This window comes from Ipomoea nil, unplaced genomic scaffold (assembly GCF_001879475.1).
Source record: "Ipomoea nil cultivar Tokyo-kokei standard unplaced genomic scaffold, Asagao_1.1 scaffold0268, whole genome shotgun sequence".
In the NCBI taxonomy this organism is placed as follows: domain Eukaryota; kingdom Viridiplantae; phylum Streptophyta; class Magnoliopsida; order Solanales; family Convolvulaceae; genus Ipomoea; species Ipomoea nil.
In genome coordinates this window covers 4,072,647-4,097,607 of record NW_017616696.1, presented here as the reverse complement: position 1 = coordinate 4,097,607, position 24,961 = coordinate 4,072,647, and the positions used below count along the sequence as shown (strand labels likewise).

Sequence of the window (24,961 nt, the reverse complement as noted above, 5' to 3'; positions counted from 1 at the left end):
AATTCATAAAATATATTATTCTAACACAAAATAAATTATCTAACTCATAAAATATATTATTTTACCCTAGAATGTTTTAATTCTAATACATAAAGTACATTATTCTAACTTGTAAAATACATTATTATCTTACTATACCCCAAAAAGTTCATTATTCTAACATATAAACAGTTACCGCAGACGCCGTTATTGACTAACGAATTTTTTTTTTTCAATGCCAAAACCACGTTGTTTTGATTCAAAAAAAAAAAAAAAAAAAAAAAAAAAAAAAACCTTGTAAACCACATCTGTGATTAGGGCCGGGGCAGCTTTGAGGTGTTACTAATAATGGTTAGGTGTACTGTCCTTTACCTAAATTGCTGATATGTCTTGACTCATATAGTAGTTGTCTGCTAATGAACTCAAGTATTAAATTAATCACTCAAAACATAATTATTTTTGGAAGAAAAATTCGATTTGTCCTGCCAATTAAGCATGATGATGCAATAATGGACGACATCTACTCATATCTTCCCATGTCGTCCTACACTCCTACCGTGATATAGCCAAAATGCATGTCCTATCTAATGACATTAGGTAATTGAACCTTTCTTTTTTTAGTATATAAACAAAATCTAAAAAATAGAAGAAAAATGATCACAAGAATTAGAACTTCATCTTCCGGGCCTCAATCCCTTAAGCATCTTAAAAACAGAAGACAACTCATGCTTTTCCGCAGGTGTTCTAGCGTAACCTGTTTCCGATCACAGATTTATGTAGTGTTTGATTGCAATGAAAGAATTAGGTGGGAAAAGAATTACAATTCTATGGGAGAGATCAGACTAATGTAGGAATAGAGTAAGAATTTAAATTTCAATATTTGGTTTACAATAATAGAATTACGAAATTTCAATTTCAATTCCGTGTTTGATATCCATAGGAATTGAAAGAGAATAAGTAGTATAGACCAAAATGTCTATACTTATTATTATTATTATTATTATTATTATTATTATTATTATTATTATTATTATTATTATTAAATAATAAGTAAATTTGTGTCAAAACTATAATGCAATGCAATTGTTATTTGGACACATCGGATATACTTGTGTCACTATAATATATTTAATATTTAATAGCTCCCAAAATTTACTTACAACGTTAAAGTTCATAATCTCACATCCAAAAAACTTCTTAAAAATAAAAGTAAAAAAGAAAACGGATGCGCATGAGTTTTCTTGCTCGTTGCTTGTTCTTTCGCGTCAGCCCTTGCACGAGATTAAACAACTGAAGCTACTGGTAGTCCCGAGGAGGCGGTATAAAGGTTTCGATTCGAGCGAGAGCCCAAATGGTTGGTTATGTCTCATGTTATTTTTCGTTATGATGAGGATAATGAATATTTTTTTCAATTCGGGTCCATAACAATAATGAGTTCCACTACAGCGAAGGAAAGGGCTTTCGCAACCCTTTGGTCTCACGTGTTTGTTTTCACTTCCTCACAACTTAGTTAACATAATAAAATGCTAAGATTTTTAAATGCTCAAGGATATCTTTATTTTTATTCCCAACCGATGTGAAATTGAAATACCAAGGGGGCCCTGAATTCTAACTCTATGAAAATGAGGAAATTACCCGCATGGGTAGCTCAACTGATCATAGAGATGAAAGTTTGGAAGAATGAATATGAGGAAATTGCAATTCCCTCCAACCAAACGAAGGAATTTGCTTTCCTTCGAAATTATATGGGAATTAGGTATGAGTGGAATTCTAATTCCCTCAAACCAAACGAGCTGTTAATCCAAATTAGCCAAGTTAATTAGTGTAAAAGTTCAACCTAGGGAAATGAAAAGCATGTATTGGAATTTATCTAGTGCACGCTTTTAAGTAATAGTACGATTGTGGGTTCTCTCGTCACTCAAAAGCAAGTATCTATAAATATTGTGGCCAATCACACTAGCATAATTAGTTGTCAAGATAGACTGAACGGCGGGATAATCCCAACTGAGTTGGTTGTGTTGGATTGATAATCCTAAAGTTTTAAGTTTAACTCTTTATGGAAGCGGCCAATTGACTTTCTTAATTTAAACGCGAACTTTTCTTGTACAAATGAATCTGTACACGTCTGATCTTTATTTCCACACTTTGTTTTAGTTTTATCATAAATTTAGTTGTAATTACTTCTACTAGTTGTAATTTAGTTGTAATTACTTCTTACTAAAACGCATAATTTAAAAGTAAACTAGATAATTCTCACATTTGTATGTAGAGTACTATCTAACATAAGTTCGAAACATGAACATCTATAAAGTATGATTGAAACCCAAATCCTCTTGAAGCTAGCTTTTAACCATAAAACTTCAATTAGCACTATTTGCCCTTTCTGGCTCAAGAAAGATATGAAAGCAAACAAATTAAATCTGAAAATATTTTTAAAAGGTATTTAACTTTTGGTTTGGTGCTTGATTAGATCAATTGTTATACCATATACCAAGGTTTATATTGCATTATGAACTCTGATTTAAAAATTATGTCTGCAGTTAACATTTTTATACATATAAACAAATTGAAGACACATTACACGATAATTACAGACACATAACATGATAACTACATACACATAATCTGTTAAAATGTTTCTCAATATTTTAAATTTTAAAAAATATTTTAAATTTGGGATGACCTATTAGAAATTTGAAAAACCTGCAAATTGGACTAATTGCATGAAATGAGATGAGTTAGTTTAAGGGTTCAATTATAATTTTTGAACCTAATTGCATTATCATGTGGCCCTCACTGCCGTTGGTGAAAATCGATCCCTGGTCATTCTTCCAAAGTTTCACCTCTGTGACCAGTTAAGCTGCCCATGCGGGTCCCTAATAGTTTTAATTAGTTTCATATGTCGTTGTTTAACAGTAATTTTTTAAAAATTAATTAGTGTTTTACAACAATATGGATTATAATATAGATAACAGTGATTATGTTATTCTTTCCAACACGTGTCACGTGAGACGGTCTCACACAACATCAACTTCTAATAAGTTAGTTTGTAATTATTTAAAAGAAAAAAAAATAGCAACAACAACTACTACCATGGATGTACTTGTCTTAGCTTCCATAACCGTGGACAAGGACAAAGGTCATCATCCTTAACAACACGTACACAATCAAGGATGATGATGAAGGTTGAGTCTCCACAACCATGGAAGAAGACCTTCATTCTCTATCGCAACCATTCATGAAGATAGCAAATTTGGGAGGGGAGTAAAAGTCCTCGTCTTCTAAATCTTCGTCTAAGATAAAAAGGTTGCTAAAAAATTAAAGACTTGCTAAAAAATCAGTCTTGTTTGAACATTATTGCTCTCTATTGTTGAATGTAGTAAAGAGAGGATGATGACAAAGGAAGAAAAATACAATTAAACACGTTAGCGCCACATTAGACATGAGTTTTAATTTCATGTAAGGCACCATATCAACAAATATCAAAGACAACAATATCTTAACTTACAGAAAGTGCTAATTACTTCTTCTTATATCATCTATTTGAATTTTTTTTGTATGCTACTAGGCTGAAACACAAAGAACAAATAACACCTCCATTGAAGCTCGAACTCACAACCTTTAAAATGGGAGTCCAACTCGAGTACCATTAGACCACATAATCTTGTTTTTTTTAGTTAATAATGTAATTTAAATTTAAAAAAAAAATGAGAACTTATTTCGTCCAAACCTTTTTACATTGAAGATGTAAAAAGAAAATGCTTTGTTCCCTTCTTAAAATCAATCAATTATCATATTGTGAACATGATCTATATTGTAAGGTAGATCCTGACGTAAAATTTGCAATGTTAATTTTCAAAGCACTAAATGTTCATTTTTAGGTATACTACTTAAAAATTAATCTTCAATATAATAAAAATGAAGATTCAGTATACTAAAAATGAACATTTATCAATGATCTATCTTGCAAAGTTGACTATGACCCACAATATAACTTGCTAAATTTAATATCATGAATTAGCTAATCTCATTAACTTGTTAGAGCAACTTCATTTGTTTGATTTTTTTCTTTGATTTTTGCAGGTACACGTAGGAAAGGGAGGAGGGAGAGAAGAGAGAAAATGAGGGGAAAAAAAACTTAATAGCAAAAGTTTATTTATTTTTAAAAAATGTCATTTATGCGCCCAGCTGGCGTGTACAGTGCACACGTCTATTGGGCGTGGTAGTTGTTACACACGCTTGATTTGCGGACTAACTTTTCCCCAAGACAAAAAACTATCACTTGCAGGAAAAAAACAAAACAAAACATCTAAAAAATCATGCTTCCCATTTGTTTAAAAACAAACCCATGAGATTTTTTTTTTTTCTTTTCTGCAAAAATCCTTAAAAAAACTACAATTGTGATTGCTCTTATTAAATACTCCGTACTAAACTGTCCAATAAAAGATGTCATGTCATGCGGAGAGATTAAGAATGAAAATTTTTGGAGGTGGATACCATTACTCGATGTAAAAAAAGTACAGTACTCTCTCTGTCACATTTTACATGTCATGTTTATTATTTATTATTTAAACAATTTTTTTTTCTTTGTTTATTTTCTTTAGTATCTTTTAATAATTTTAAAATTTAATTTTTTTTTTGTGTTTAATAGTATTTTTAATGTAATTTCTAAATATGTAAATTTTATATATTAATATTAAATTTAATATTGGAATAAGGGTCAAATAGGCCATCGAACTGCACATGATAATGCAATTAGGCCACTGAACCTAAAAAACAACAATTGAGTCCCTAAACTAACTAATTGCAAACCATTCTTCCCATTTGAAAGTTTCCAACAGGTCATCCTCCCAAATTAATTATTTTTAAAAAAATAAATTTTAAAAATTAATATTTATATTAAAAAAAGAAAAAGAAAAAGAGGACTCCGGCCGGAGACGAAGAAACTCTTCGTCTCCGGCTATTTGAAGAAACCTTCTTCGTCGCCGGCCATGGAGACGAAGAAACTGGCCGGAGATTCTTCGTCTCTGGCTAGAGTCCTTTTTTTTAAAATTTAAATAATTAATTTTTAAAATTTATTTTTTAAAAAATAATTAATTTTGAAGGATGACATGTTGGAAACTTTCAAATTGGAAGAATTATTTGAAATTGGTTAGTTTAGGGACCCCATTGTTAGTTTTTTAGGTTCAGTTGTCTAATTACATTATCATGTACAGTTCGATGACTTATTTGACCCTTATTCCTTTAATATTATACAAATTTAAATTTAAATTAACTTCAAGTCTCGTTAATTGAACAGATATGTAAAATGTGACGGATGGAGTAACTATCAATAATTGTTTTAAATTATATTACATATATATAATATTTAAAAAAAATGGAAAAAAGAGGAAAGACTTTACTCATGGGCAAAACAGTCATATAGAATAGAGACAGTGTATCTCTATCACGCTTGAAAATGACACGTTATTAAGAAATCTATCCACTGTGTGTGTGTGAAAATATTAAAATCAAATCAACAACTTTGATTTTTGAATACTTTGACGTTGTTAACCAAACGGCTGAGCCCAGAAGAAGACGACGGACGGAGGCGCTGCTTTGCTCGCATAACAGCCTTTCGCGCTTTGGGATTTGCACAATTGCACTTTCCCCTGATTTCCATTTCTGGGTTCAATTTTAAAGATAAAGAATCCAATCGCTATTCCAAAAGCCATATACAAAGTTTCAGTTGTAACTCGTAAGTTGTTCCCTCGCCTCTTCTTCAACTCCACTTTTGACTCTCTCTCTCTCTCTCTCTCTCTCTCTCTTCATTTAAGGTACCCTCTGCGAGTCTGTTCTCCCTCTCTCTCTGACTTTCTTCTTGTAATGACGTCCTATATACGTATAATAGCACATGTGCTCTTTGTATCACTGTATTTGTGTACGGATTTTCCGGTTTCTTAGTATTGATATGTGGAAGAGGGTGAAATTACTTCATAATGTACAAATATGTGATCTTTTTTTCTGGGGTTTATGACTTTGTTTAATAAATTCTTACTTTGCGCTGTTTTTTATGTGAGCAAGTTGAAGTCAACTGCCGGGAAAAGGAAGCCAGGCCAGTTTAGAAGTATTGTTGAGTGAAAACTGCAATATTGTGAATTTTAAAATTATAGACAGCTCAGCAAACGCTGCAAATTTGAAAATTGGCTCTGTAAAAGATTTTTCTTTGGGGATAAGAAATGGGTTTTTGTTGAGTAGAAGGTAAGAAGAAGCTAAGGTTGAAGTTTCTGTTTTTATTTTACATTTTTTTTTTTGTTTCCTGTAATATGGATTTTGTGGGGTGTGATAGATTATCTGGATTCTGGATAGCTGTGAAATCCAAGGCTTAGTTGAGTTGTCGGTCAAATGGAACATTGGATAAAATCTCAAATTCTATAATGCTGATCCCTTTTTTATGTAATTTGTTCTGGGTTTTTTTTCTTATAAGTTATAACATTGATCTTTTCTCCAGGAGTTGATTCTATGAAATACTTGTATCCTCTGTATGTGTGTGTGTGTTATGCAGCTCCCCAATCTCAAAAGTTTAAGCTTCCTTTGGATCTGAAGGAGGGCTTATCATATATTTCTTTCCTTTCTGTGCTGCAGGCCAAAAAGGGGAAGTTAAGGAAGTCTCTTTGCTATTTTACAATGAAAGTGACCTTTTGCTTATGAGAGCATCTCAATCACTTTCTATACATCACAACAATTTGAGACTTTTTGGCATTATGCATGTCTGGTCCTGTGGTCATTGCTGATCGTGTTGGAAGAGCGTTTTCGCTGTCAGATAGGACGCAATCTGTTGATGCTCTATTGCTTAATGACAATCACTTCAACAGCTTAACAAATGGGGAAGTTTCTCTTTCGGATGATTCCAGTGGGTTTAGAGTTGGAGAGCTCTTGCTACGAAATGGGGAATGTTATTCTGGGTCCCTGCTGGGCAATATACCCGAGGGCTCAGGCCAGTATATCTGGGCTGATGGTTGTAGGTACGAGGGTGAGTGGAGACATGGGATGAGGCACGGTTATGGGACACTTAGATGGCCTTCTGGTGCTGTTTACGAGGGTGAATTTTCAGGTGGGTATATGCATGGTACAGGGACGTATACTACTTCTAATAAAATGACCTACAAAGGCCGTTGGAAGCTGAACCTCAAACACGGTTTAGGATCCCAAATATACCCCAATGGTGATGTATTTGAAGGATCTTGGATCCAGGGTACTGCAGAAGGACCTGGTAAGTACGCTTGGGCTAATGGGAATGTGTATTTTGGGAATATGAAAGGAGGGAGGATGTCTGGGAAAGGAACTCTCACTTGGCTCAATGGAGACACGTATGAAGGAAGTTGGTTAAACGGTATGATGCATGGTTTTGGTATATACACATGGTGCGATGGTGGCTGTTATATTGGAACTTGGACCCGTGGTCTAAAGGATGGAAAAGGGGCATTTTATCCAAGAGGCAGCAGACTTCCTGCTGGGCAGGAATTGTACCTTAATGCACTGCGAAAAAGAGGGTTGCTACCGGATTTAAGAAAACATAAACAGGTTTCGCATATGCATCATGCCGTTTCAGTTGATATGGGGAATGTTAAAGTGATCGGAGACCAAGGGGCTCGCAAGGATTCACCTGATAAGCTCTCGAAAGGAAACCTTTTAAATCTAGAGCAGTCTCGGACCACGAATGTTGCTCTAGAAAGACGGTGGAGTCTTGAAGTAGCCATTGAGAAAGTTATTGGACGTGATTTTGAGTCTGAAGTTACTGATGATGATTTCAACACTCCAATCTTGGAAAGAGAATACATGCAAGGTGTCCTAATCAGTGAAGTCGTTCTAAGTGATCGTTTCTCACCTCCATCTAGGAGAGCAAAAAGGCGTCAAAGAAAACTTGCCAGGGAGATGAAGAGACCAGGTGAGACAATTATCAAAGGTCACCGGAGTTATGATTTAATGCTGAGTTTGCAGCTCGGGATCAGGTAAAGAAACTTAGTAACTACATGCACTCAAGTCTATATCATCTTACCGCCAGCTTGATAAAATTTCTTAGTAGCTTTGTTGTAAATAAATAAAGTATTAACATGATTATTAAATATGAGTAGATATACTGTGGGAAAAATCACCCCCATACAAAGGCGAGAAGTACGGGCTTCAGATTTTGGTCCTCGTGCAAGTTTTTGGATGTACTTTCCTAAAGTGGGGTCGCAGCTGACACCTCCACACCAGTCGGAGGATTTCAAGTGGAAAGATTATTGTCCAATGGTATTCAGGTTGGTCTTGTCTTACTTTTCTCTGAGATGCTTTTGTGGAATTTCTCAAAGGTTTCAAAGTGTTTTTTAATTATTTCTATAGGAACCTGAGGGAGATGTTTAAGATAGATGCTGCCGACTACATGATGTCCATTTGTGGAAACGATGCACTTAGAGAACTTTCTTCCCCTGGAAAAAGCGGTAGTGTTTTCTTTCTGTCCCAAGATGATCGCTTCATGATTAAGACATTGCGAAAATCAGAAGTTAAGGTTCGTCTTCTTGACTTGAAGTTCATCTTTTGACATAAATCTGAATAAGTAAATTCTGCTTTGAATACTCCTGGTTTGGATCTTAGCCATGCTTTGCATGTGCCAAATATAAATTCTGGGGCTTTTGTTTAGGGAAAAGGGTCAAATATATCCTCCTACTATTAAGTAAAGTACAATTGGACACTCCAACTAGAAAAGCTTCCATTAAAGTCATTCAACTTCAAATTTCTTGCATATGAATTATGATACATATTTAAGCTGTTATAGACTATAGTGCAATTCACGCTTAAGATTTAATTGGAAGTTGAGTGTGCTGTATTCTATTAACCTATGATTCCACGTCCACCTGTAGGTTTTGCTCCGCATGCTTCCAAACTATCATCTACATGTGCGAACTTATGAGAACACATTGATTACCAAATTTTTCGGTCTTCACAGGATAAAGCCTTCAAGTGGACAAAAGGTATCGTTTCCATTACATTGTTGATTGCAAGTTTATTGGGCTGAGGTACATATAGTTTGTTAGTGATGCTATTATGGGTGACAATTTGATGCTCAGTCTACTTGCTCCTGCCCAACCATATATTTATCATAATTATCAAAACATTGGACTAGCCTTCAATGAATTAAAACTGGAGTTAATATTTTTAAGCAATAAATGTTCCAGTTCTCTCTCTCACAATGCTAAAATTCAAGAATATACAAACCATTGTTGTTCCCAAAGGTTGAATCCCCAACCCCAAGGGCCCCCCACGCCCCGACCTGACAGAGCATATGTAAGGATGTAAATCATGGTAACTCAGCTGAACACAGAGACTAGACCTTTGCTTACAGCGACAAGGAGCCCCCCTCACTTTGAGAGGTTGCTCTTACTGCTGCTGGTGAGATTCAATCCCGGGTCATTGTTCTCAAACTTCACCCCTGTGACCAATTGAGCTGCCCATGCGGGCTAGAATATACAAACCAAATATTATGGCTTGGGGTTTTTTTCTGGTTCTTTTTTCCTTTTGGCTACTACCATATCTTTTCCTGCTATATATTTGTTTTATCACTTAATGATAAGTCCGTTTTATGTTCCTATAAAGGAGAGATTACTCAAACCCTTATTCACACAAGACTACAAGATGCTAATAAAATTTTCTTTGTTAATTTACAGTTCCGCTTTGTAGTAATGGGAAATATGTTCTGCACAGAACTGAGAATCCATCGACGATTCGATTTAAAAGGTTCTTCACTAGGGCGTTCAGCAGATAAGGTTGAAATTGATGAAAATACAATACTTAAAGATCTAGATTTGAACTACTGTTTTTATCTGGAGCCTACATGGCAAGAGGCCCTGCTAAAGTAAGTGTATCTCATACTATCTCTTATTTCAACTAGAAGCCTTTTCTATGTTTCAATTGACCTATTTCAGAATTATTGTTTGCTTGTCATTTTATTGAAAATTAATTTCTAACTCTCGGTTATACTTAATGCGATGGAAACTGTGCAGGCAAATTGAAATCGATAGCAAATTTTTGGAAGCACAGCACATTATGGATTACAGCCTCCTGTTAGGTGTTCACTACCGAGCTCCTCAAAACCTACGATCTCTCGCATCACACAGTAGACGAATAACAGCAGATGGATTAGAAATTGTTGCAGAAGATGGTACGTTCGTATCAAAGACTATTAATATGGATTCAGACTTGACTTTGCTTAGTATAGAATTTTTTGTTTGAGCTGTTTATTTTCCAACTACATTAACCCTGTGATATGGGCAGTTAGGCGAGTTTTTCGCACTTTTGGTCCCACGACTATAGTGGCACTATCAGGATTGATCCACGACTTTCAAACCTTGTAATCTCGGTCCACGACTATTTTTTTTTTTTTTTCTTGCAAAAGTGGTCCTTCCGGCCCACTTATGACGGAAATGGTTCTTACTCCGGTGAGAAATTGACAGAAAATGGGCCGGAAGGACCATTTTTTGCAATAAAAAACAATAGTCGTGGACCGAGATTGCAAGGTTTGAAAGTCGTGGATCAATCTTGATTGTGCCACTATAGTCGTGGGACCAAAAGTGCGAAAAACTCGCAGTTAGGCAAAGGTGATTTTTGGTTTCTTATGCTTATACCACAATGACAGAATCTTTGGAGGACGAAATATCTCCCCAAGGGCTTGTATTGGTTCCACGCGATGGAGATGATGGTAGCCTTGTTGTGGGGTCACATATCAGAGGCAGCCGATTACGAGCATCATCTGCTTCAGGTGATGAGGAAGTCGATCTACTCCTCCCGGGAACAGCGAGGTATTCTTAACCAATATGTTGTCTTATACTGTCTTATAGAAAAGAGAATACAAAGCCCTATAAATAGCTGCTAGAAGACTACGAATAGGAAACAAGTTTCCATATGCATACCTTCCTAAATCCCCAAGACTGCCTAATCTATAGAGATTCCATATATTAAATATAATCCATAACAGTTCTGAATGCTGCTGTTATTGTGTTTTAAAGCAGACTGCAGATCCAGCTAGGAGTAAATATGCCCGCAAGAGCAGAGTATATCCCCGGGAAAGACGAGAAACAGATGTTTCACGAAGTGTACGATGTTGTACTGTACCTGGGCATCATTGACATCTTACAAGAATACAACATAACTAAGAAGATAGAACACGCATACAAATCTATACAATTCGATTCCGTGTCCATCTCTGCTGTGGACCCTACGTTCTACTCTGAACGCTTCTTGGAGTTCATCCGGAAGGTGTTCCCCGCGAATGAAGTAACAAGTTAGAAGATTTTACACTTCTTGATTCGTCGTCTTGTCTTGTCTTTGTTGCTTTACAAAGTATCCCAACATCTCGAGGATTGTACGAAGAGCCTTGATGAAGAAAGAAAGAAACATTGGTGTACGGGGAGGTGTTGGCAGATGCATATGTGAATGTCTGATGTTGTATCTATCTATATAAATATATTGCAAGATTTTCCCTTCAAAAGTTTTCCCTTTTCTAGTGCACATGATATACTATATTATACGAGGTACTTCAAAACATGTGTTGAAAGTTGCAATGCAGCTTAATGAAGTTAACAAGATTGTTGTTCATTCATTTGAGACTTTCACTCATTTGGCTTTAAGCTCTGAGTCGAGAGGTACTAAGGCGATAGTTGGGGTTATCTACTTGCCATATCTATGCTTGTATACATTAGTTACAACTTTTAGATTCTCTTATTGTGTATAAATACCTTTTAGCTTCTTTTTTTTTTTAAGAAAAAAGAAGATCACACTTATACTCCACCCAATATAAAATCAGTTGGACAACCCCAGCAAGTTGGTCAAATTGTTGGCTTGATAAACATAAGGTTTCAAGTTCGACTCCCAATTGGGATCTTTCTCTTCGTTTGAGATAGTCAGTTACGGACAATCTAAATTAGTTTACCTCATTGTGGTTATTTGCCGATTAGGACCACAAGGCAGGGGTGCACACCCTCGGCGCGAACCGAACTACCTTAATCTACACTCTAAGGGGGCGTTTGGTTCACGAAATGTTAGATTCATGTGTTTGGTTTAAAACTAAGATATGTAAATAAGACAAAGTCCTTCCAATAGCTAAAAACTTAATGCGGAGATTATCCCTGAACCAAAGATGGGAATCTTATATTACCAAACAAATATAACCTGAACCAAACGCCCCCTAAAGTTTTACAACCCTACTTATTTGTGTTGATTCAAAATGCATTAACACCGTACCAATAATAATTATAATATCCTCATTGTAACAGTCATGGTGACAAAGGATGATGAGTTGCTTCCTTAGTTTTGTAGAGAAAGGGATACATAACATGCCAAAATAAGCCCTTTGTCCCATCAAACGGTCCATCACATGAAGCTGCCTCTATAGTTTGAAACATTTTGTTTTGGGGTTCTCTTTCTCTGTTATGATTTTGGACAAAAATGCCAACTTTTTGACATGCTTGTGTGGACCGACCGACTAGTTGTTATATTTTGGTAATGTAACAGAAGTTGGATTCAAAGGGGGTGCAGCCCCCAGTTGCTTGCCGCAAAAGGGAACCATTAGAGAGGGAATGAAACGGGGAAAACGGCTCGGCTACCTCAAGGGTGAAGACAACGCTATTCTTTTCTTCTCTCTCTGCAAACCCATATCAACTGTCAGATGTATAATTGTATACATATGCTTTTCTCTTCATAGCCATATCTATATATGTGTGCATTCTTGCACAGGGAGGCGAAAGAAGCAATAAGCTTTTCTTGCATCTGGCAAAAATTACTGTTTTGGGTTGTTTTAGCATCTGCCGAAGAAAGCTTTCTTGACAGAGAGAATGGGGTTGCCGGCCACCGGACAGAGCAGCAGCAACTATGATCTGTCGTTTAAGATATTGTTGATCGGAGATTCCAGTGTCGGGAAGAGTAGCCTGCTCGTCAGCTTCATTTCTAATGGCGTCGACGATCCTGCGCCCACCATTGGTACTATACGCTCATCACTACTTTCCTTAATCAATAATTCGACATCTTAGTGGACATAGGAATGAATATCCACAGGTGTTGATTTCAAGATCAAGATTCTCACAGTTGGTGGAAAGAAACTGAAACTCACAATATGGGACACAGGTAATCACAAACATCGTACCATCTAATACACCTTTCTCCAACCAGCTTAGTTGGCGTGAGTTGCCGTGCACTCTTGTCCCTTAAGAGAGGTCGAGGGTTCGAACCCCTTCTTGTATGGAAAAACCAATCTGGCTAGCACTTTGCCAGTTTGGATCGGCTCAGTGCAAACGGAGATTAGTCTGTATGGTACAACAAAAAATACAGGTCTCTCCACTCCTATATTCATTAGATCGAGCTCTCTCAGGTCATGTTGCTCTTGCTCTCTTCACAACGACACCGGTAGGTGCATGTTCTTGTGGTTGAATGAACAAATTGTAACTCTTGAATGTATAATCCATTGTGCAGCTGGACAGGAGAGGTTCAGGACATTGACAACCTCGTACTACAGAGGTGCTCAGGGGATCATTCTTGGTACGTCGAGGATGAATTAGAACAAAGAATGCCATGCTATCCTCTTACAACAATTATCCCCTCACACTTGATAGCTTTTCACAGTTTATGATGTGACAAGGAGAGAGACCTTCCTTAATCTGTCTGATATTTGGGCAAAAGAGATAGAGCTTTACTCCACTAATCAGGATTGTGTGAAAATACTCGTCGGGAACAAAGTTGACAAAGTAAGTTATATGAACAAATTCTTGAAGCTTTTATCTCTGTGCTTTCACCCAATCATCCTCTTCCTTTTATGACAGGAATCTGAAAGAGTTGTGAGCAGTGAAGAAGGTGCATCTCTGGCAAATGAACTTGGATGTCTATTTCTTGAATGCAGTGCTAAGACTAGAGAGAATGTGGAAAATTGCTTTGAAGAACTTGCATTAAAGGTGAGGAGAATGCACAAAATGCTATTATCCGTAAATGTTTACTACAATGCTTTTTTATGACAAATCTGTACATTTTCCAGATAATGGAAGTGCCTAGTCTTTTGGAACAAGGATCTAACATAGGGAAGAGGAATATCTTAAAGCAGAAAGAGGAACAGCAGACACAAACTGGGAGTGGCTGTTGCTCATAAAGATTCCTTAACAATTTGTGAATAAAGTAAATAATGATTTGGTTTTCTGTATTGCTGCTTTGTGCTAATCCAAGAATTTCCCACTAAAATGTTTCTATAAAACAAGGTGACATATGTGATGTAAATAAAGGACTCTCTACTTTCAGAATGAAGAACTACTCGCCGCAGAGTACACACACTACTTTTGTGACAATTGCAAATCACTACATAAAACATTCCATACCCCTATGACACAAATGGACTAAAAGTCAATCGCAACAAGATCAAAAGCCCAGTTCATGATTGAAAACTTAGCTATTCATTGCCATTGTAGCCTCTTCCAGGACTCTCTTTGCTTCAGTACCAGGGTCAGCAAGCTCACTAGGGATCTGTAATATTTCATTGTCAAAACTTTGCAAAGCTAAGCAACAAAATCCTCAGTTAGTGTTTCATTATGATCTAACCTTCCCATATATATTCGTCTTGGTAGGAGAAGCCCCCGCATCTAACAACAACCTAACAACATCTGCATGCTCGCCTCTAGCAGCATGATGTAGAGGCTACGGAGGAATACAAGGATGAAAGGCACAGATGTTAAGCTCAAGCAAGAACAAGTCGAAACACATAAAATGAGGCTTTATATTTACTATATGCCAATAATTTTACTTTTAAGAATATGAAAAAGGACTTACCGTATCACCTTCTATATCGACTGTCTCCAGCATGTTCTTCACACATTCAGGATCACTAGTGCTACTGATAAGAAGCTGAACTATCTGAGTAAATCCTGCAGAGGTTTGTACAAGAATTTACTAAGAAACATTGTGTATAGATTGTGTCTGAGACTCAAAGTGCAGAGAAACATTACAGCCTACCTCCTGCACACGCATCATGCAAGGGAATTGCACCCTCTTCATCCTTGGCCTCCAAAGAGGCTCCCTTTTCTAACAACAGCTGCATGTGGAGAAAAAATGAATCAAATAAGGCAATGGAAAAACATCAGCCAAAACTAGTCAATTCTTATTTCTTACAAGACCAACCTGAACACAAGACAGGTGGCCGTACAAACAGCTAAGATGAAGAGCAGTGTCTCCATCTTCAACTGGTTCATCGATGCTGCTTAAGTTATCTGCAGTTACAAGTGGAGCAGTAATTCCATGAACATGTTACAGTGACCAGATGCAAGTTGTAAAGAACTGCAATTCAACATGTGCATTATATGACACACATTCATACAATTTCACCTTTAAATCATGTAGTACAATCCTATGAATGAATTTTTTTTTGATAATTGAATGACTGAATGATTACATGTTGCTTTTAATTATATGGGTTACACATCAATTCAGCTAGACAATCAGCTCAGTACAAAGGTCATTTACATTTCAAGACTAAAAATCATATCGATCAACTCACTGCTGATACATTAATAATGCTAAAAAACTCTTTTAATTATTATTTCTGGTGCCTGTAATTTCCTACATGCATTTTTGTAATTCTGAACTTAACCAATAAGCCCATCTGTAGTTCCTGAATGCAAATTTTCTAGAGAATTCAAAATTTCAGGTAAAATATTCAAATATTCAAACCAATAATCATTTCCACTAAATTCTGTACTCCCAAATAAACTGAGAATTGCCGAATACTTACTATAGAGATAAAATTTGCTCTTTCATTTTCTTTTTTGAGTTAATGAGATGGAAAAGAGGGCAGGAATGAGTACCTAGGGCATGGCGAAGGGATTCTAGGTCGCCGCGCTCGGCGGCCATGGCAACTTGGCGGAGGTGAGGAGGCGTGTTGCTATCAACTTGCTCGAATTCGATTTCTCCATCGATGATGATACCGCCGTCTTCCTCGTCGTCTCCTATCATGCCGTTACGTCTCCCTGGTACTGCCATCTCCTCCCTCTCACTGTGCCACGCTCCAACTACGTCTCGTCGTCAACTGAAAAGCCCTGGGATCTGTGAAAACCTTAAAACCTCAAGAAACCCATAAATGGACGGAGATCGGGTCGTCCTTTTTGGGCCAAAACTACTGCGAAATTATCTGATTTCATAGAATAATAGCCCATCATACCTGCGCAGGCAAATTATGTTGTGCGTCATGGTGCATACGGATGCAAAAACGACGTCGTTTTGCATCAAAACGTATGTCTTATTTTTTAAAAAAAAATAATTAGTTTTAATTCCCAGCAACAACATTATGTTGTTCATTTTTTAGTTCATTTATTCTGAATTTTTAGTTATGAAATTATAGATGTGTAGGTATGCAATTCTGGATTTATAGTTATAAAATTATGGATGTGTAATTATACATGATGTAGTTATGCAATTCTGGATTTTATAGTTATGAAGTTATCGATGTATAGTTATGCAATTCTGGATGTGTAGTTATGCAATTTTGGATTTATAGTTATGAAATTATGGATGTGTAGTTATGTAATTCTGGATGTATAGTTATGAAATTATGGATGTGTAGTTATGCAATTCTGAATTTTTTTTTTTAAGTTAGACGTCAAAACGACGTTATTTTTGCATCTGTATGCGCCATGCACGGTGCATACGGATGCACAACATAACGATTGACCTGCGCAGCAGCAATTATAATGTGGATCCCAGTTTATAAAGCTTTGTGGATCATGGTCCAAAGCGGCATACACTATAGTGTATCTAAATTGACATTGTCTTACATATTATTTTTATTATATTATCAAATAAAATTGTAATTGAATTGAAATGAAACTGTAGTTGTATTGAAATAAAACTGAATAACAATTTCACATATTTGAGTATATATTGTCCAGCGAAACTGTAATTATGTCAAAATGATATTGTAGTTGTGTTGAAAAAAAGCTACAGTGCATATTTGATGCTTGGACCATAATGCATTGTGGACCGCGGTCCACAGTATAATTTGCCACCTGCGCACAAGCCCAATCCCCAGTTCAAGGCAATTCATATCATGGACCATGGTCCACATAGCTTTGTGGACCCTAGATCAAAACAACGAAAAGTACATAATTTCACAACACGCCACAAAAATTATAACACAACACGCATACACATGATATATATTTACTTATTTTTCAAATCTGATTTAGATACAAAACTTGTGTTTATAGACACAAAATTTCATAACACAAGACACAAAAATAATAACATAAGACAACTAATTTATTTCAGGTATAAAAATCATCCTCTTGAGATACAGAATTTTATAACACAAAATACAAAAAATTCACAACATAAAACACATACACATGCATCGGGTCCACGATACTCTGTAAACCCTAATCCATCATATAAGGATTGCAAATTGACATTTACATGATTCATTCGTCCAATTAGTGCACCACTAAGCAATAAGCCAATAACCCAATAGTTATATCATTGAGCAGGTACATATATAGCAATATCATGATGCATCTCTGGCATATAGATTTTTTTAAAAAAATAATAATAATAAGTTTACAAGTATATAAATCATCACATTTTTATTGGTTCATAAAGTAACAATTGTAATTACATAACATTGCTATAAATTCATAAAATCACTATTGCAAATTTATCACAAATTATTAAAATAATATATAATCTATAAATATAAGTGTTATTTAAAATATCTCAATAATATTTTTAAACAAGATTATATATATATATATATATATATATATATATATATATATATATATATATATATATATATATAGAGAGAGAGAGAGAGAGAGAGAGAGAGATCAGGTGCGGTAATAGGTTGCAGGTGGAAGATGAGGTTTAATCTCAATCATTGATTTAGTCAAAATCAACAACTCAGATCAAAGAAAACTTAAAAAATAAAACGCAAGTGGCATTATGATAATTTTGCATAAGTTTAAAACTTAAGATGCGTAGTTTTATAGCTTAAGGTGTGTATGTTTAATGCTTAAGGTGCGTCACTTTCTAGTTTAAGGTGCATTTGTTTAAAACTTAATTAGGTGCTTAAGTTTTAAGGTTAAGGTGCGTAGTTTTATAGCTTAAAGTGCGTAGTTTTATAGCTTAAAGTGCGTATGTTTAAAGCTTAAGGTGCGTCACTTTTCTAGTTTAAGGTGCATCAGTTTAAAACTTAAGGTGCATTGCTTTATAGCTTAAGGCCGGTGCGTATGTTTATAACTTAAGGTGCATCACTTTTCTAGTTTAAAGGTGCGTTGTTTTATAACTTAAGGTGCATTAGTTTGAGACAATTGATCATTTGCATGCATGTTGGCAGGAAGCGCGTCAGACCTCACCCCATCTTTCACATGGGAGACTCTTCGCACCTGAACTGATCCCTGTGTACGCGTGCGTGTGTGTGTGTGTGTGTCTGTGTGTGTGTGTGCGCGCGCGCGCGTGGGCGCGTGTGTGTGTGTGTGTGAATTATAATAAATTGGGGATTGAATACATGACTTCCCATTTAGGAGAACCACTTCATGCCACTAGACCAAAAGGTCATTGGTATTAACTCTACTTTTATGCTTCAATAGGTTGAGAAAGTAGCTATGAACATATACTACACTGTAACAGAGTTAGTTGTAAAAAAAACGATAATTCATTTTAGTTTATTACTTTTAATTTATTATTATTATAATAATAATAATAATAATAATAATAATAATAATAATAATAATAATAATAATAATAATAATAATAATAAGATTATTATGCATTAAGAAATTTACAATTAATAATATGGCAAGGTCATTGACTTCAATAGGTTGAGAAAGTAGCTATGAACATATACTACACTGTAACAGAGTTAGTTGTACAAAAAAATGATAATTCATTTTAGTTTATTACTTTTAATTTATTATTTATAATAATAATAATAATAATAATAATAATAATAATAATAATAATAATAATAATAATAATAATAATAATGTTATAGTTCTTTATATTAGCTATTTTATTTAAATTTTCATATAAATTAAATACAAAAAAAAAATGTTGTAAATTAGATCGTCCTTAACTCAATTATCCGGGATAATATTAGTGCAATTGTAAATTTTTTGTTTTAAATTGAGTGAATTCTGATTATGTATTTATGCGTTGTTGGTGATGAAGTTGTAATTTGTAAACTTGTAATTTGGAGTGTTTGAGTTGGACAATCTAATTTTGGAAAATGTAATTTTGTATATTTTTAAATTTGTATTTTGATTTTGTATTTGAACTTGTGAACTTTTAAGTTGTAACATGTAATTTGTATTTTATAACTTATAAGTTTAGTTTGAAGCTAAGTTTTTATTTTTTTATTTTAATCCAAACAAAATCGAAATTCAACAAGAATTGACAAAAATCTAAAAAAATTAATACCCGATGTACGTGTGATTAATACTTAAAAATAAATGAATTGAGTATAAATTATACAAACCAAAAATCGAACGGATTGATAATATATAAACTAAATCGTCCGAACCCATCCGATGCAAAGGTTTGAGTTTGGTTAGTAATTAAGGGGGGGAGTTTTACTACATAAATTTTCAAATTATACTTTCTAAATTTTACTTTCTGATGTGGCGAATATCAATATACTACTTTTTTCATGTAAAATCTCAATATAAGTGTCTATATCAAGATATTGGCCTTGTTTGGTAAAATGGCTGTTAGCTGATAGCTGTTTGCTGTTAGCTGATTGTGTTAATTAAAAGGTATAAATAGTTGATAACATTAGATGATTGTAGAAAAGTGTTTGGTAAATTAGCTGTTAGCTGATAGCTGTTTGATATAATTTCTTTTCTCAAAAAGCTAATTGAAAAAGTTGCTTGGAGTAACTTTTTGAATTTTAGCCTTTTGAAGTTGCAAAAAGCTAATTAACCAAACATTTCTATTGATATTTTAACTAAATCAAACAATTAATAGTAGTCAAATAAGCCGAAATTGGCCTATAGACCAATTTTTTACCAAACAAGACCTTTATATGTTAATTAAAAGTTAAGAGTAAAAAATGAGAATAGATCTATTATATTTTCTAGAAAGGGGATTGTATGGAATATATACGGAATATGGAGTAAATTTTGGTTGACACACTTCGACAGTGACGTCTCAACCTTTCCAGATGCCTCATCACATGCATCAAACATCACACTGTCTCGACTTTTTGTTTTCTAATTATTTTCTCCCGGGGGATTTTTTCCATCGGCCATTTCGCTTTCATTTTCTAAGGGGGCGTTTGGTTCACGGAATCTTGGATTATCCCAGGTAATAAGATTACCTCCAGGAAGATAATGTGAAATTACCGGAATGTAAGATTACCTTATGTGTTTGATTTGGATTGTGGAATATGATATTACCGTGTTTGGTTAATGGTTATATTTTAGGTTATATGAATCAATTTACAATAATGTCCTCAATAATATATATATATATATATATATATATATATATATATATATATATATATTATGTGTGTGTATTTATTTTATTTATTTATATGTATGAATGTATGAATGTATATCAATGTTCAAATATTAAAAAACTAAATATATAAATATACACATGTATAATAATAATAATAATAATAATAATAATAATAATAATAATAATAATAATAATAATAATAATAATAATATTTTATTATTATTATTATTATTATTATTATTATTATAAGGATAAGGATTAGTTAACAAGGGCAAAGTTGGAATAATTCAAGGTAATCTAAGATTACCTAAAAAAATGGGGGTAATCACATTACCTTGAAACATTACCGCCACATCAGCTTTCAGGTAATATAACATTACCAGGTAATCTCATAACTTAAACCAAACAAGGTAATATAACATTACCAGACTCAGATTACCTAGGTAATCAAAGATGACCTGAACCAAACGCCCCCTAAGAATTAGAAACAATCACACAAAATGAATGATTAACATGCAATTGTTTTCCGATATATATATATATATATATATATATATATATATATATATATATATATATATATATATATATATATAATGGCAAAATCAAATGAGAATCACTATTCCCGTGCAATCGCACAATTAAGCATTACAAGTTACCAAAAAGATAAAATGTGAGAATCACTGTTCCTGTGCGAATCGCACAATTAGACATTACAAGTTACCTAAAAAAAATAAAAGTATTTTTTTTCTAAACTAAGCTAAGTAGTTTTATTATTTTACTGTAATGCTACATGCAGATGATATTTACTCCGTGTTGTGATTGACTAGCCCGTTGCCTATTAGCTCCTAACAGGTGAGAGTTGCAAGATAATATAATGATAAAAAAGTAAGTAATCTTAGAACAATAGATAGGGGAGAAAGGAGAGTTCATCATTCTATTTCACTAGGCTCTTTTACAAAGGAGCTGCAACATATATATAATAATCAACTATAACGAAAAGTATAATGGGGATATAAATATGTCCGTTACATAATAATGTCCACTAAGTATATATATTTATAACACTCCGTAATTTGTTTTCTTACGAGCAATTAATAGGGATTGAGAAGTTTAAGGTTTGAAGGAGGAAGAAGCCCTTAATTATAATTTTTTAATAATATACTTTTTATATATTAATTTAATTATAAAAAATAAATATAATTTTTTTTGAAGAGAAAAATAAATATGAACTTAATTTACTTTATAAGGTACACCATGCATAATTCATTAGTTCATGGTATAATAATCAGAGAATATTTTCTTGGATTCTAAACCCATACTACTTGGGCCCATCTTGTCGGACCTTTTGAACAATTGTCCAGCTAAGTATATAATCTCATTGAAAATTAAAAAAATGACTTTAAAAAAATATTTTTTGAAAAGGAGTAATTTTTCAAAAAATATTTTTAATTTTAATGTTGATTCCATTCTAGAAAACTGTCTTGGTGTGTTTAGTTTAATTTTTAGAAACTGAGATTATACATTTTAATTATATAATAACAAATCAAAATAACCCTAATCTCAGTTTTCTCAATCTCAATCTTCTCAAATCTCAGTTTCTCAATCTCATATCTCACCCTCATTGCACGCTACCACTGCCTCCACCGTCTGCTAGTCAACAACTTTAGCTTCATAGCTTGGGCGATAGCAGATAACAACCAGAGCTCCACCGTTGTTTGTCCTCTAGCGACACAGCTCCTCACCTCCACCACTGTTTCTCCTCCAACGATACAACTTTGACACCTCCACTGCCATTTCTCCTCCAAGGACCATCGCCGCCAACTGGATTTGCTATTTCGACAGCCGGGAAGGCAACCAGCAACGTCGGGCTACACTTTTGGCTGATTGACTGTTGAACGACGGGCTGCACAACCGGGAAGGAACAAAGTCAACAAATGGAAAATGACTTTCCAAAAAGAAGGGAAAGTCATTTTCTAGGAAAACATGTATATTTTCTATTGACTTCAATTTTCTACCCTCTACTAAACACAGGAAAACCCAAAAAATAATTTTCAACAATTATTTTTCGAGTTTCCAAACACACCTTAAAAGTGAAAAACATAATAATGGATTAAGTCAAATGTCTAAATTAAAATTGAAATTAACTCTAAAAATATTAATATAATGTATTGAATGAGTGAAGGATAGGAGAAAAGCATGACATAAAGATAGTAACTTGAGTTACGTAGACGGAAGCTTTGTATCGTATCATACAATGATATTACCCTCATTACCTTGAAGAAAGCAATGATCCCACATATACACATACACAAAGAAATAAAATAATGCATACCGTGAAAAGAAAACATATATACAGTGAAATATAGATTAAAAATGAGCAAAGTTTATCATGAGTTATCTTATTATTGGGGTTTTTTTTTTTTTTTTTCTTTTCTGGTTATAAGTTTTGAATTGTATTCAAGTATACACACATAACACTAAGAGCCAGTTGATTTGGAGAACTTTTTTTTTTTTTTTTTTTTTTTTAGAATAAAATTAATAAATATCATATGCTTTGGAGACTTCATTGGAGAGTTTAAACTGATTACTTTTCTCAAATATTTTGGGTGCTCAAATTTATTTGGTATCTTCTTTGCTTTAGCTATTTTATAATCCCTTCGTTTTTTTTTTTTTTTTTGAATCTGACAATTTTTTAGGAGTTTAGCGGCTTAGCCTTATTTTGCATTTGAAAAATAAAATTATGAAAAAGTGTAAAATAAAAACATAAACATAAACATTGTTTTCGTAAGGCTGTACTAAACATATCCAAAATCATTGAAATAGGAACATAGAAATTAAGCCAATCAAAACCAATAAATAAAAATAAATAATTGAAGTCTGGGCCAATAGGAGCCTGCCTAAAGCAATTGTTATGCGGTGCATCCGTATGCCGTGTGCACAATGCATGGTGCATACGGATCTCAAAACGACGTCGTTTTGACTAAAAACGCGCGTCCCACTTTTGAAAAAAATCAGTTTTGATTCCCCTCAACAACATTATGTTGTTCATTGATTCTGGATATTTAGACGGAAATTGAAACTGATTTTTTTTTTCATTCATGCTGGATATTTAGTTCATTCATTATGGATATTTAGTTCATTCATTATGAATTTTTAGTTCATTTGTTCTGGATTTTTAGTTCCTTAATTCTGGATTTTTAGTTCCTTAATTCTGAATTTTTAATTCATTGAGCCTGGAATCGAAATTGATTTTTTTTTTTTTAAATGGACACACATTTTTATCAAAACAATGTCATTTTTGCATTCGTGTGCACCATACACTGCATAATTTGCCTGCCTAAAGGGGTCAGTATACATATTATTATTATTTGATTTTAAAATTTTGATAGATAAACCGCATATTCGTCTTTGATTCCTTCTCACCCTAGCTACATTCTACAAGAGCACACCCCACCCGACTACCCATTGACGTCCCACCATCTACAACTAATTGCAACAATTGGATTGCTACACTCCATTGAAGCCAATAAGGAAAGTTAATGCCGCGAACTTAGCTCACTGATTTAGTATTTCAGTATACAATATTTGAGAAAAGATATTAAAGTTCGAACTTTGATAATGATCTTGTGAGAATTATGTTCAAAATGGACAGATACCTTGTCGGCATACTCTATCGGGTTGGAAATATAATTTTTTGAGAGAAGAAAAATCACAGTGTGTGATCTTATACATTAGGAGTTCATAGAGTAATTTAATTAAGATTCTCAAAACAAAGTCCATATATAATTACGTATATTGTACTTGTTTATCATATCCATTTTGTTCATCATGTACACTTATCCTAAACCTTCTCCTTTCTTATAAAATATATGCAAATCTTATTCATTCAAACTATATTAAATACTATTTTAAAATTTTTAATAGATATTAAAAGAAAATATTCGATCTTTCCAGAGAACAAGCAAGAAAGACAAATTGGATTTTAGTAGTAATGATATGCCCTTATGGCCTTATCCACCATTCACAACTGTCAGTCATATCTCTAGCGCCTTCTTTCCAAAACCTGCTTTGCTGTATCAACAGTGATGGCTGTTTAAATTGCCTGGAAAATATCATTTTCTGTTCAAAATATTATTTTTATTTTTATGCCACTATTCTTATCTCATTATAAGAATTTAATTTAAATGTTAAACATTTACATGGAATATATTTCTAACTACCATAAATTATGATGAATTAATTAAATTAAAAATGCCATTTTCTTCCTTGTGCCATAATACTCATTAGATTAAGCCATAGTTATCAATTATTGTTGGCCATCACTGAATATATATATATATATATATATATATATATATATATATATATATATATATATGCGCAGGAGAGAAATACGAATGCATGCCAATCATCCACGTGTCCAGATCAACGAATTAAATGAAATTTTAAAAAAATGACGCAGTAGCATTTTTGTAAATAA

At 33.8% G+C, this 24,961-nt stretch overlaps 2 protein-coding genes across 2 annotated transcripts; one reads left to right on the top strand and one right to left on the bottom strand.

The window, feature by feature from the left end:
• Positions 1-5,508: 5,508 nt before the first annotated feature.
• LOC109152986 (phosphatidylinositol 4-phosphate 5-kinase 9) lies at positions 5,509-14,179 on the top strand. Its single transcript, XM_019300701.1, has 15 exons — positions 5,509-5,795; positions 6,604-7,970; positions 8,094-8,261; positions 8,344-8,509; positions 8,862-8,972; positions 9,666-9,853; positions 10,002-10,159; positions 10,634-10,796; positions 11,007-11,280; positions 12,795-12,972; positions 13,048-13,116; positions 13,462-13,527; positions 13,612-13,733; positions 13,809-13,937; positions 14,018-14,179. The coding sequence occupies exons 2-15, from the start codon at positions 6,727-6,729 to the stop codon at positions 14,126-14,128; spliced, it is 3,147 nt and encodes a 1,048-aa protein (XP_019156246.1). The 5' UTR covers positions 5,509-5,795; positions 6,604-6,726; the 3' UTR covers positions 14,129-14,179.
• LOC109149219 (ankyrin repeat and SOCS box protein 13) lies at positions 14,151-16,088 on the bottom strand. The gene is made up of 6 exons (XM_019296882.1): positions 15,831-16,088; positions 15,148-15,236; positions 14,983-15,061; positions 14,800-14,894; positions 14,572-14,667; positions 14,151-14,496 (listed from the first exon to the last, which is right to left on the bottom strand). The coding sequence occupies exons 1-6, from the start codon at positions 16,003-16,005 to the stop codon at positions 14,419-14,421; spliced, it is 612 nt and encodes a 203-aa protein (XP_019152427.1). The 5' UTR covers positions 16,006-16,088; the 3' UTR covers positions 14,151-14,418.
• Between the last annotated feature and the right edge of the window lie 8,873 nt (positions 16,089-24,961).